Genomic DNA, 14617 nt, shown 5'->3' on the forward strand with positions numbered 1-14617 from the left:
GCATTTGGGAAAACTTGAGATTGTGAAAGGCATTGAACAATAAAAAAGCACATGTTTATTTCTGTTTTTTATAATGGAGCTGAAATATGGAAGAAGTGTTTCAGAACAAGCGATTCAAAGGATTGCTGCATGTTTTGAAAAAACAAGTAACCTGGAACTTAAGGCATGCATTGTGTAAACGTGTAGTAATTGTAGTGCTTGTAGATGAATTAAAGCCCGGGGGTTCTGTGTGCAGGTGCAGCCAGGTATAGCTTAGTCCATGAACTGGACTATGAGCATTCATTGATGTTAAAAACTGAGTAAGTTGTGGCTGGAACAAGATAGAGAGTAGTCAGAGTCATACACCTCAATCAAACCTACCAGACGTCCCAAACGGATCGAGTTCTATTTGCCAGCATTTGGCCTGTATCCCTCTTGAACCCTTCCTATTCATATACCCATCATTTTAAATGTTATAATTGTACTTGCCTCCACCATGACAATGTTTTCACTCCGCTAGCACAAGACCTGCCTCATGGTTCTCTGCAATCAGACACGTTTTAAACTTGAAAAACTTTTCCCCTTTCTATCAATTGTTGTAAACTTTGATAAGTCAGATTTTTCATAAGTAAACCAACCACCTTGAGTCTCTTGTAGACCAGTAGAAGCATCCAAAGAAAGATGACTGAAAACTAACATTATTGTAAAGATCATCTTCACAATTTGTTGATTGGAACCACTGAAATGCCTTCCAATATTCCTCCGCCCATAACCCTATTTTCGCTCTGTGTGTGTGTAAGGGGGAGTTTATAAAGGGATTAGAGTTTTAATTTGTCATGTTATAGCCTAACCATTTGTGACTGTTTCCCTGTAACTAGAGTCCAATTATTTGTCATACTTAATAACTATTAAGTGCAGGAACCTGGTCCATGCTATCATCCAGTATCTGAAAATAGGGTAAATTGAGGAATTGTGTATTTATTTTGGAAACTTTTAAGATTTGTGATGACTCTGGGGATAGTGATCTTTGATTCCCACGTGCTATCTCAGTGAATAGTGACAATACAAATCCTTTTTATTTAATGTTCACCATTCTCTGTTTCTACTTAATACAAATACGTTTTCATTACCTGTAGGAATCTGAATCCAGAGACTGAACTAAAGAGATACTTTGGAGCTCGAGCAGTTCTTGGAGATCAAAGGTTAGCTAGTTTGTTGTGTAGGTATTGTGAACTAAGATATTTGTTGCTTACATCATGTTCGGATTGTGGTGTTCACAGAATCGCAGCAATATTACTGTGCAGAAAGAGGCCATTCTATCCATCATGCCTGCACTGGCTCTGTTATCTAGTGTCAACCTCCTGCCTTTTCTTCCATATCTTTGCATACCATTATTATCCAAAGAGCCATTCCAAAGCCCTCTTAAATGTCTTGATTGAATCTGCCTCCATCACCTTTCCAGATGGTGCATTCCATGGTTTTACATCTCGCAGTGTGGTAAACTTTTCTTAGGTCATGCCTGCTTCATTTACACATCACTTTAAATCAATGCCCTCTCGTTCTTTTTTGTTTATTTTACAAGCAGAAACAGCTGCACCTTGTCTATCCTGCAGCCCACTCAATTTTGAAAACCTCAGTCTGATTTCCTCTTAGCTGTCTTCTCTCCAGAGAGAAACTCCGAACCACTTCAGTCTATCCGTAGCTAAAGTTTGTCATAGCTGGAACAAATCTAATAAATTGCTTTTGCATTCTCTTCAATGCAGTCGCATCTTTCCTATAATGTGACTCTCTCAACTTTACACACATCTCCAGCTGAGGTCTAACAAGTGTCTTGTACAAATTCAATATCACCCTCTTATTGACTATAAGACATAGGAGTGAAAATTAGGCTATTCAGCCCCTCAAGTCTGCTCTTGTCCTCTGTGCTCTATTAACAATGCCGAGAACATTTTATTCATAATTTACTGTTCTCTCTACCTTTCCTATCACCTTCAATGATCTGTGCACATATACACAGGTTCTTCTCCAATACTCCGTATTTTCTATTGTCTTTGTGTTGTTCCAACCAAAGTCATCACTTTACTTCTCTGCTTTGAACCTCATCTGTCACCTATCTGCCCACTCCACCAACTTTGTCGATGTCGTTTTGTAATCCTCACAATTTACAACTCTTCCAAGTTCAGTGTCGTTTGCAAACTTGGAAATTGTGCCCCGCATACCAAGATCCAACTCATTTATATATCCGAAAAAGTAAGGGTCTGTAAAATGATCTCTGGGGAACTCCAGCGCAAACCTTTCTCCAGCCCAGAGTTGTGGAATGTAGTCTTGCAATATCTGATTTATATTTAGTGTGTAATTAAATGTCTCATGTATAACTGAGGAAACTGTTGAAAGGTTTGATTCCTGTTTAAATTATGTTTAATTCTAATTGTTCCTTAAATATTCAATTTTTTTCAACTAAAATATCTCGAAATCAGATCAAAGCAACGGCATCGTTCACTACACAGGAGTACATGGCTCACAACGCCAAAAGACACTTGGCCACGATACACCAAAACAGGTAAACTCTATGCTACCTAGCTACCTTTACTGTTTTATTTCATATTGCACAGTGTGGCATAATTTTTAAAGCAGATTGAGCTAGACTCATTACTCAGTCAAGATGAATGAATATCCACTAAAACAAAAGTACTATGACAAAGGAAAGTGTAAAGTGATACAAATTTTTGAAAATAGACTTTTCTAATGTTTGCTCATTCTTCTCCTTCTATCTTTTGCAAAGAGAATTTTTTCCAACTATTATTTATTACCAATCATATTCAACATTGCGATTAGTACAGAACTTAAATCCTGCTTTGTCGCTTTTAGGAATTTCTATGCAGCTGCTGGAGACAAAGAGTGGTGTTCAGTATTTCAACTTTGAACACAACCGTGATTATCAACAGGTTCAGTTCAAGTTCTTGGATGCTGTAGATTCTATGGACCCAAATAACATTCTGGTAGGTCATTAATAGAGTGTCAGATAAGCAGAAATTAAAGTGGTTGGCCATTCACATTGTTTGATTTACACAATAATGGCAAGAGAAGATTGTGACCAGTGTGCAAATTGTCTTCAAATGTTTCACTATGTATATCTACAATTGTACTGCTGAATTGGGAACAATCGGAATTTTTATAGGCTAAATTTACTCAGCCAGTATTATTAGCAATTTGTAAATAGGTTGTTTCACAAGCATTATGCTGTAACAGTTGAAATATTCAATTCATATGCCTATTATTTTGCCATTACTGCAGTTGCATTGAGCAAGCAAGAGCTGAACTTACAACATGTAAACAAAGAGAGCCACGCATACAGTAACAACTAACCATCAAGAGGCATACGTTAATTTTTTTAAATCACTTGTGAAATGTGGGCATTGTTGGTTTACCAGCATTTATTGCCCATCCATCATTGTCATTGAGAAAGTGGTAGTGAGGTGCCTTCTTGAACTTTTGCAGTCCAATGCAATGGGTTGAGTTGCAATGACATTGGGGAGAAATTGGAGGATTTTGACCCAGTGATGGTAAAGAAACGGCAATATATTTCCAGGTCAGATTGGTCTGTGGCTTTGAAGGGAACTTGCAGGCAGTGGTATCCCCCTGTGTCTATTGTCCTTGTCCTTCTAGATAGTAGTGGTGGTAGGTTTGGAAGGTGTTGTATGCATCTTTGGCAAATTTCTGCAGTGCATCTTGTATATAATCGCAGTGTAGTGTGTAAAGAGCACCAGTGAAGGGAATGGATGTTTGAGTGTTGTGCCAATCAAGCTGGCTGCTTTGTCATGGACAATGTTAAACTTCTTGAGTGTTGTTGGAGCTTCATTCATCCAAGCAAGTAGGAATTATTTCATTACACTCCTGACTTGTGCCTTGTAGATGGTGGGCAGTCAGGAGGTAAGATTCACTGAAGTATTCCTAGCTTTTGATCTGTTATAGCCATGGTGTTTATATGGTGAGCTCAGTTGAGTTTCTGGTCAGTGGTAACATCTAGGTTGTTTGTGGTGGGGGATTTGTGATAGGAATGCCATTGAATGTCAAGGGACAGTGGTTAGATTGTCACTTATTAGAGAAGGTCATTGCATGGCATTTTAAGTGAAAATGAGGTATGCTGGTGCTGGAGATCTGAGTTGTGTGTGGTGCTGGAAAAGCCGAGCAGGTCAGGTAGCATCTGAGGAGCAGGAGAGTCGACATTTCAGGCAAAAGCCATTTGTGTGGTACGAAAATTACTAGTCACTGTTGAGTCCAAGCCTGGATATTTATTATCCAGATCTTGTTATATTTGAACATGGACTACCTCAGTATCTGACAAATGACGATTGACACTGAGTGTTGTGCAATATTTAGAGAACATCCCCACTTCTGACTTTATCATAAAGGGAAGGTCATTGATAAAACAGCTGAAGATGGTTAGGCCAAGGACAATGCTCCGAGGAGTTCCTGGAGCTGAGATGACTGACCTCCAACAACTGTCAACTTCTTCCAAGTGCCAGTTATGACTCGGTAACAGTGGAGAGTTCTCTGATTATTATTGTTTCCAGTTTTGATCCGTCTCATCGGTACCACACTGTGTCCAATGCAGTTTGATGTCAAGGACTGTGACTGTCACTCTCGCCTTTGGAATTTAATTCTTTTTCTCCACGTTTCAACCAAGGCTGTGATGAGGTCAGGAGCTAAGTGGTCCATGTGGAATCCAAACTGGGCGTTACTGAGCAGGCGCCGCTTGGTAACACTGATGACAACTCCATCACTTTACTGATGATCAAGAGTAGACTGGGACTGTAATTGGCTGGTTTGGATTTGTCCTGCTTTTTGTGTATATGCCATTCTGGGGCAGTTTTCCACATTGTAGGGTAGATGCTACTATTGTAGCAAGGGGTGCAACAAGTTCTGGAGCACGAGTCTTCAGTCCTATTGCTAGAATGTTGTCGGAGCCTAGTCTTTCAATATCCAGTGCTGCCAGCTATTTGTTGATAACCCATGGAGTGAATTGAATTGGCTGAAGACTGGCATCTGTGATGACCAGGATGGGCCATCCTCTTGGCATTTCTAGCCAAAGATTGTGGTGAAACTTATCAGCTTTATCTTAAAATGTATTGTACCGTTTTAAAAATGTAAAGGGAATTCCAGATTTACAAACGTCTGACTTATGAGCGCTCTTACTTAAGAGTGTAATTTTAAAGACCTGATACACAAATTGTTGTTTTATATTGTCCTGCATTGAGTTAAGAAAAGACACAAATGGAACCCATTTGCAATGCAGGGAGTACTGTATGTGACTTTGAAATTGTTAATATCATTTTGTGGACTCCAAGCCATGAAGTTAAAATCACAAAGATTATTACATTGCATTTGTTGAAGGCTTCAATTTTTTTTTGCTAAAATCCCTGTCCAGTGATATAACTGCTTCCACTAGCATTTTTTGGTCCTTGTTACTCCTAATCTCCATTCATCCTGATTCTGTTTCCTGATCTTGAGAGCCAGCAGTAAATAGGTCAATCACTAATGTCTCTTAACTGCATGTGAGTTCAAACTAAATTAAATCCTAATATGAATAGGAGCTGGATCCCCAATTAGACATGACTCATTAATGAGTCACAGTTGCACAGTCTGGGACTTTGTAGCAATTTCGGTTAGTCAATCAGCACAATTGATGATTCTTTCTTCCCTGACCCTAGACACTGCTACGTGTGAACCCACATCATATTGACTCTCTGTTGCAACTAAGTGACATCTGTCGGATGCAAGAAGATCAGGAAATGGCACGTGATCTAATTGGTGAGAGGCATGCTGTAATTTAAAAACAAAACCGATAATGTATCTCCTTAAGAGTAGTCCCATGCCAGTTGGCAGTGATTACTACAAAGGAAAAGTCCTATTTCAGGGTAGCAAACTGTCCATAAACGACACTGATGTTTTCAAGTTTTGTAGCTGATCATTGTTTATCTATTTTAACTTGACTGAAGTTACTGTTTGTAATCAAATTATCTATGTCTTTAAAAAGCTTGGGAACTACCCAGTTGCATTTCATATAATTTCTTGGTGGACTTACATTGGCTGAGAGTTGTAAAATGTTACAACACAGAATCAGATTTCAGCTAAGTCCAAATTGGTGTTTTTCTTGTAAACTTCTCAATCCATAGTTTAACTGTTGAGTTTTAAAAGTACAGTATAGTTTAATTTGAAAATAATTTATAAACACCTCATTGTCATAAATTTTCACATTTTGGTCATTTTCTCAATTCATTTCTTCCAGTGCCCCCCTTTTTTTATGATCATCTTAAATTTATATCTTCTCATTATTGTCACTTTGGTTCAATTAATTAGTCTCGCCCTGTTTACTTGATTGTAATCTTCATAGAAGTGAATTCATCGTCTGATTTTTCTCTGGCACAAATTGAATCAATTTATAGGAAGTGTGCAGCTACAGTTTCATGATATTGGATGTCAAATTACTTTACAAAATCTTAGAGGAATAATTTCTAACCTGTCTGAGTTTGGGTCGTTAAAATGCCAGAACATAATAAACATCAGTAAGTTATTTTTTTTCTCACTTTCCTCCATTTAGAAAAAGCACTATACTGTTTTGAAAGTGCATTTCATCCAGTGTTTAGCCTGACCAGTGGAAATAGCCGATTAGATTATCGGCGAGCTGAGAACAGGTTTGTATGACACTTGTTAAAATGTTGTAATTTTTCTATAGAGAGCTTCTGTTTGAATAATTAGAAGCTGTATTTATCTGGTGTTGGTTCTTTGCAGTAGTGAACCAATCTCTTCACCCATATAAACAGTCTAAATGCTGAAGATACCCAATCAGGAAACATCTGTGATGACAAAAACAGAGTTCATATAATCTGGTCAGTGACCTTTCTCCATGTTAACTTGACCTGATCCCACCCTTGTTATCCACACTTACATTCGTAGCAACACAAGGGGATACATTTACTTGCAGCTGGTCACAGCACAGATGATTTTAAAGTACAAAACATTGTATTGAGACAAATTGTTACAGTATTCTGTTTAGGCTGACAGTTGAGCAAGAACATGAATTCCTGCCTCACTGAATTGCAAGCCTGTCTTGATGAGATATCGTATGTTATTGCAATCATTTGCTTATTACTCAGCTCAGTGCTGAATTCAGCACCCACCGCCCCATTCATTCATCCATCCTTCTTCAACTATGCCAATGTTGCATACAGTTGGCTCAATGGCATTGCACAAGCGGTTTCCGTCCTACAACTACTCTTCTCCACTTTAACCATTTGGGAACCAGAAAATATGCATGTTGGAGGGAGTTACATTTGATGACCAGTCCCATTTCTTCATTTGGTGGTACACAATAAACTGAAATAGACCAGAGTTTGCCATTATCTGTAATTTTTTAGCAAATAGAAGGCTACCTGACCTTGAGTCTGCCTTAAGCAATTCTTTTAATACAGCTTCTGAAGTTTTATTTGGACTTAGTTTTGGGTTAACAAAGCATTTATTAATCTGTACACCACGCAATGTGCAATTTTGATTGAATGAACTGAATTAGAAAATAATGCATACTATGCATGCAATCTTTTGCAATCTGAACTATAACTTTATAATTTAATTCTGGTCTAGCGATTGTATGGCCCACCTTCTCATCACAACTATCATGAATGCTTGTTTTTAACTGCTTAATTAATTTTCTTCATGATACGGATTTACAGATTCTTCCCACTTTATGCTTGCATAGGTCATTCTTCCTTGCACTCTACAAGCATATGATATTCCTAGAGAAAAGAGGCTGTCCACGTACGGCACTTGAGTTTTGTAAGCTCATCCGTAGGTAAGAATCAGAAATTGCCTGTGATATTTATCTGTTTAGCTTCCTCACCTATTTGAGCTGAGATCTTTAGGGGAACGTATTGCCAAATTTAACATCTGTTGCTGCACAGATACAGATATCTATTGTTGGAGCCCTCATTCATTTATTCTTATCAATTTTGATGTGAGGCTGTGCACTGGAAACTGTGAGCTAAAGAAGACTTTTGGACTGGTTAACTGCTTGAGTTAAAAGGAAACCGATCAAACAAGCTTATGTATATTCATGATGCCAGTCCCGGAGGTTATTTGCAGGTTAGTTCCTGATCAGAAAGTTTGGCAAACCTGTCATCAGCGGAGATAGCATTATTTAAATAGCTAGTGGAAGTCGTCTATTAATAAGGTCGGCATCTGAGAATTGGTTCGAGCAAGTCTGGAAAAGACATTATGCTCAAGCAATGGCCGATGTTGAATGATAAGTAGAAATTTGTGTGGAGGAAATAGTCAGCCTGTCAGAATTTGAATTGGGTTTTGGGTTGCCTGTTCTGAGAGAACAAATTTGACTGTTGATGCGAAAACATGACGGTTTGAAAGCTCCCTGCCTCTCCTCACTTCTCTGCTCTTGGAAGTTCAGAGAATATAAAACTAAATTAGTACTAGATTTATCTAAGTGGACTGTGAAGGTGACTCTGACATCTGAAAATCAGCCAAGTAATACTCACCTATACCTGTGGAATAAGACATCATGAAAACCACTTAAGTAATCTGACAGTTTTGTTATTTTCTTTCATTGAACCCTTAAGTACATTTGTTTATCTCTTGTGTGATTGAGGCTAAAAACAAAGGTTTTTGGGTTTATAGCATAGTAATCTAACTGGTCTTTGTTGTTTGATTTTGCTCTTAACTTATCGTATTGTTAATAAATTGCTAATTCATTTGCTTGACCTTGTAAACTGGTATAGAGAGTTGATTAGTCGCAAAGTTTGGAAATGGTTATTCAAAACTCCTGGTTAGGAACCATTGGGGTCAATTTTGAAGCTATTTGGAGGTTCTAGTTTTACTGTTTTGTAGAATTAAAATGGCTGATTTGGTTCAGTTGTCTGTCTCTCTCTCACTATGCTGTAGAATTGTAAGCCTGCCCAGTTTAATTTTTCAGTAAAAATGTATGTATCTATGTCTCTACATTTCCTTGCTGCAAAATAAAAAGAATCTCAAATTGGGTAGAAGAAACCTTTCCTCAGGAGGAAGTTGAAATTTTAAAATGCATTGAAAATTAAAACAAAATCAGTATTTCTGGCCATGTCTATTTTAACTGACTTAAAAATGTTAAAGTAGCAGCATGAAACAGATTCCATGGGTCCTGATGACCGCATTGTTTCAAATGTTAATTGTTATATTCCTCAAACAGACCTATTAATTTTTCAAAAAAATAGCTTCCAGTTAATAGTTGAAAGAATGTCATGCTTTCCCTTTTTAAAATCTTGAAGGTAACAAATGACCAAAACCACTTAATTAAGTACTATAGCTGTTGGCAACTTGAACTTTGATTCCCCCTGCCTTTTTAAAACAACAGCACCCTGGAGGTATACTTTATATTTTATTGGCATTTAAATTAACACATTTACAAGTGATTCTTATTTCCTGAGAGTTTATTCCTGTTACTTTCTTTTCTCAGCCTGGTGACTTAGAACTGTTTTTGACAGAAGGGTTATCTTTTCCTGGAGACCTTCGCAACCTCTTCCAGCTTTGCCTTAACTCTCCATGAATTTGGCCCTTTCAGTCTAACCAGGAGCTTCCAAGTTTATTCCTATGCAATGGAACATAAGGATCACACTGATGTCTATTTGCTCCCAATCTTTCAGAACCTAACGGAGCCCAAGCAGTCTGATGTTCAGTGCTTATCCAGGAAAACCTTTACCTTCATTTTTATAATGGGTTCCAATGCATTCCAAAGAAATAGTCCCAAAACGTAACCTTCTAAATTTCAGAACTCTAGCGATTGTCATGACGAGCTGCCTATTGTACACTGAACAAGAATATTCCAGATTTTCTTGCTCTGAACACCAAAAGTATAAATAATTTGGTGAACTGAGGTGTCCCTACCTTCCACTTTTCCTTTGCTCTTAATGGTATTTACTCCATTTCCTGAGTCTCCTGCAGACAAAAGAGAAATGTAAACCTTCTTCCGAATCCAAAAGCAGACCTGTAAACATATACCCATTGACAAATCTCCTTTATGCCAATTCAGTCTTTGGAACTGGGCAGGTTGAAAACTGAATAAAGCAAAGTGAACTGGACGAGTAATTCCAAGAACTGGGGCAGACGTTCTGGGAACGTGGGTTCATATTCCACCAGGACATATGGTGGAACTTACAATCAGTTAATAAATCTGGAATTGAAAGTTAATTTTTGTCAAGCTGGCCATAATGGTCATGGATTATTCTAAAAACCCACCCAATTCTGTAACGCTCATTAGAGAAGGGTTTATATGTCCTTATGGTTTGGACTACTTATGACTCCAGACCCATAGCAATGTGGTTGACTTTTAATTACTCTCTGAAATAGTCTACTAAGTCATTACTTGAAGGATAATTAAGGACAGGCCATAGAGATATTGGCTTTGTCAGTGGTACCCACATCCTATGAAAGAATGTAAAAAACTTTAAATCCCGAAGTGTTTTTTTTATTACTTGACTCCTGCTCTTACTAGAAACTGAATAAGCTCTGCAAACATCAGAAAGTGAAGACAATTCATGCTTTGTTTGAAAGAACCCATTTCCTTCAGGCTATGTTAGATCTCCAAAGTGAATGTTACATTTAGTTTGATTATTGCAAAGGAGGCCTTCAATTGCTACATTCTATGGTGCTTAAATATATTTATTTAACACTAAAGTTGGGGGATAAATATACTTTTTGAGAGAATGGAGTGACATTAAAGTGTATGAATATGGTTTTGGAAAATAGAAAATGTTCACTAATAAGAGTATATTCGGAAACTAAGCTTAATAAATATTGCTATAATTCTGGTATAGTCTAATTTATGTATTCTGTCTCCACAGCCTCGACCCTGAAAGAGATCCACTATGTGCTTTGTTGATTATTGATTTTTTGGCATTGCGAGCACGAGAATATGCTTTCTTGACACGACTTTATGAGGAATGGGAGGTGAGAACATGTCGTGGTTAGTTTGCTTGTTAGTTTTGATATTGCTACCTAATTTATTTATCATCACACAATGTACCCTGCATTTGCTCTGTCAGTGGTTTTTACTATTTAGGGCATGGTCGTCTTTGTTAAATGCTGTCCTCACTCAATATGAAAATACATGCACTTTTCATTTGCACTTGCTTGTTGGAATCAGGAATGGGAATACTGACTGACTTTTTGTTTTCTTGATCCTTCATCCCATTCCTAACTCAGGAGAGGGATGCTTTGTGTAAATCTTGATCCTTTTGGGAAACATGGCACTAGACCTGCTAAGGCCTGTGCTTGAACTTTTGTTTTACACTGACTATATAAATGGCATCCTAAATGCAACTTGCAATCTGCAACTAATACAAACTGGTAAAGCCAGACATAGTGACTGATTTAACTTTCATATGCATACTGTGCTGCTATATTAATATTGGGCAAATGGAAACTGAAAGCTGTGGGTCTCTGGTCAATGTATGCAGTGGCAGAGGAACTAGAGAACTTAAGCATTTAATTTTCCTTAAAATGAAGTGGACCAGCATTGAGCACAACTGACTAAAGGGAATATAAAATTCAACATTTATCTTGGTTTAATATAGTAGAAATGTGAAAACTGAAATAATTTCTCATTTAATGTGTGCTGTACGAACCAATTTTTATTATTGTGATTCCCCACAAATTTATTGTTCAAAAAAGGCAGAATTATACTTCAAGTTATACCAACTTTGAGTTACAGCTCTAGTACAATTAGATGTTTGTACAATGCTTGGTCCTAGGTATATCAGTAATATTAGATTGTTTTCTACTGTCTCTCAGTTCCATTTGAATCTGTCTCAGCTCCCTAATTTCGCATTCTCCGTTCCACTGGCTTATTACCATCTAAGTCAACGAGAAGATCTATCAGATGCTGAGCGCTGTCAAAAGCAAGAGCGAGCTAAGCGTCTGATACAAAATGCTCTCATTGTGTTTCCGAGTGGTAAGTTGTTGAGAGTTGACCTTATTCTTCAGCTAAGAATTCCAATAGGTTTTGAATAAAAGATCTCATCTTTAGAATATGTTCTGTGCTCATCTATCTGCCATCACTTTTATAGATTTGTAGTTAACAAGCTATTGGAAAGATTAGGCTATTAAATAATTACCTCATTCATTCTGTAAGAAGCAATAAAAAAAGTTTGATAAACTACAAATACAACTAACTTATGAGAACTTCAAAGTTGGTCCTTTAGGTGGTGAGCAGAAAGATTTGTAGATTCAGAACTATGAGCTTACATGATGTCAGTGTAAGGATATGTCTGAAATTAAGTGAGGTATTTTATAATAATTGATGCTAGCAATGTGTAATGTACATGGCAGTATGCAATGTCTTGTTACATTTTGATGCTCAAAACGTTTTTGTAAAAAATAATGATTCAAACTTCAGCTTACAATTATGTAAAATTCCTTTGTCATTTTTGTGGTGGCACTAGTTAGAAAATTTTCTATTGTTGTATAATAGAGTACTCTCATCTGTACCAGTTGGGATAATACATAGGAATATATGAATTGAGGCAGGAAAAGGCCATTCATAATCGTTTTGTTTTTCAAATTCCATGTTTTCGTCTTCCCCACACCATCCAATTGCCTTCAATTCCCTTGTTTTACAATATCTACCTCCACCTTAAAATATTCAATGACTTCTCATCACTGCCTTCTGAAGCCAAGAATTCCAAAGTTACACAACTTTTTGGTGAAAAATGTTTTCCTCATGTTAGTCTGAAAGGGTAGCCCCTAAGATTTGAACTGTGTCCCTAGGTCCTTGTAATATGATGTATAATAGTGTGCTTTATTCAGTAAGGACTGTGGAGGAATGTTTTACATTTTTCTGCCCAAGTGACAAAGTAGCTGAAGATTTACTGCTGGGAATTTTCTAATGTTCTGAACCATGTTATTGAATATAAGGTGATTAAAGCTCCAGATTTTCTCACTGCTTGTAATGGAAGTGTATTGTCTGCGTTCACTGTCTTCTGAAAAATCAGGATTGCAATTGTAGAGCTGCAGGCTAAAATTGGAACACACTAGATTATTGGTTCATCACTTGTGTACCTTGGTTTGAAATAGTTTCAACAGTGTTGTTAGGCATAGTATTTAAGTAAAAAGTGAGGTCTGCAGATGCTGGAGATCAGAGCTGAAAATGTGCTGCTGGTTAAAGCACAGCAGGTCAGGCAGCATCCAAGGAACAGGAAATTTGACGTTTCGGGCCAGAGCCCTTCATCAGGAATGGTCATATCTGATGAAGTGCTCTGCCCCGAAACGTCGAATTTCCTGTTCCTTGGATGCTGCCTGACCTGCTGTGCTTTAACCAGCAGCACATTTTCAGGCATAGTATTTACTTGAGCTAGAGAGGTTACTGGTTAAATCTGAGCACTGTCAAGAGATAGCGTCGTTAAAATGTTAAAAACTGACCATGTGACAACTTTAAATTTGTATCCCATTTATACCACAAGCATTCTCCATGCAAATCCAAAATATATGGATTAATGCATGATGTGTAATATAACTAGCTTATTGCAAATTTGGTGGCTCCATTTGACATTTAATGCTAATTTAGCATGTGATACTTAGCTAATTTTACAGGGAATGTTTAGCTTCTGTTTGTCGAGATTAGATAGTATTTGTGTTCACAAATTACTTGGATTATAAGTGGATGGAGCTGGGCATAAGCACAGACTTTCCACTATTTGATCAATGTGAATCGACTTTGGCTTGGTATGTGAAGTTGGGTCAAAACTGCTCCAAGGTTTGGGAAGTGATTTGTGGTATTTACGGTAACAAACTGCGGGACAAACAGCTTTGTATTTGGAAATTTGAATACTCTTTCAGTTAAACAGTTGAATATCTAGATAAATGAAACTTATTTAAAAAGTGAGAGATCTGTGTAGCAACTCATAAGTTATAGTTCAATTGTGAATGAGTGGTTGGAAGACTAACAAGCTTTTCACTGCAATAAATAAACTGAAAGCAACAGGGTCTATATATTTCATAAGACAACCTATATTTTAAACTACAGAATAGATCCTCCACTTGATTTTATTTAAAAAATCATTCATGGTATATGGGTATCACCTGTAAGGTCAGCATTCATTGCCTTGGAATTGCTGAACCATTTGAAGGTGTCTGATCCATTCTTGTGGGCCTGGACACTCATGTCAGCCAAGTGAGGGTAGCAGACAGTTTTTCCCTAATGGACATTAGAAGTGGAAAGGATTTTACAACAATCAGCAGTGGTGACATAGTTGTCATGTGGCCAGACATTAATTCCAGAATTGTCGATTTTTAATTCAAATTTCTTCCTCTGATAAGGTGGGATAAGAACCCAAATTTTGCACAAGATTAACCTGACATTTTGGGTTACTAGCCCAGTGAAATTACCGATGTCACTATCTCTTCAATTTCAAACTGACCAAATGTCTCCCTCCTTGTACACTTGGAAAGGAATAGAGCAACTGCATTTTATTTAAATGGAAAAAGACTGTAGGAAGCTACAACAGAGAGATTTAGGAGGGCTCTTACATAAAACACAAAAGGTGAGCGCACAAGTTCAGGTAGTCGGGAAGGCAAATAGAATGTCGGCCTTAATTTCAAA

The 14617-nt window shown here is 37.4% G+C and overlaps 1 protein-coding gene across 2 annotated transcripts in view; it reads left to right on the forward strand.

Annotated features, from left to right (window-relative positions):
• The window catches only part of tcf25 (transcription factor 25 (basic helix-loop-helix)), a 41442-nt gene that overhangs the window by 10511 nt on the left and 16314 nt on the right, over positions 1-14617 (forward strand). For both annotated transcript variants that reach the window (XM_060838054.1, XM_060838053.1), the window contains exons 5-12: positions 1116-1181; positions 2457-2539; positions 2848-2978; positions 5691-5790; positions 6581-6674; positions 7736-7828; positions 10863-10968; positions 11812-11971. In XM_060838054.1, coding sequence (XP_060694037.1) covers positions 1116-1181; positions 2457-2539; positions 2848-2978; positions 5691-5790; positions 6581-6674; positions 7736-7828; positions 10863-10968; positions 11812-11971 — 833 coding nt within the window. The remainder of the gene's footprint in view (positions 1-1115; positions 1182-2456; positions 2540-2847; positions 2979-5690; positions 5791-6580; positions 6675-7735; positions 7829-10862; positions 10969-11811; positions 11972-14617) is intronic.

This window comes from Hemiscyllium ocellatum, chromosome 17, assembly GCF_020745735.1.
Source record: "Hemiscyllium ocellatum isolate sHemOce1 chromosome 17, sHemOce1.pat.X.cur, whole genome shotgun sequence".
Classification (NCBI taxonomy): Eukaryota; Metazoa; Chordata; class Chondrichthyes; order Orectolobiformes; family Hemiscylliidae; genus Hemiscyllium; species Hemiscyllium ocellatum.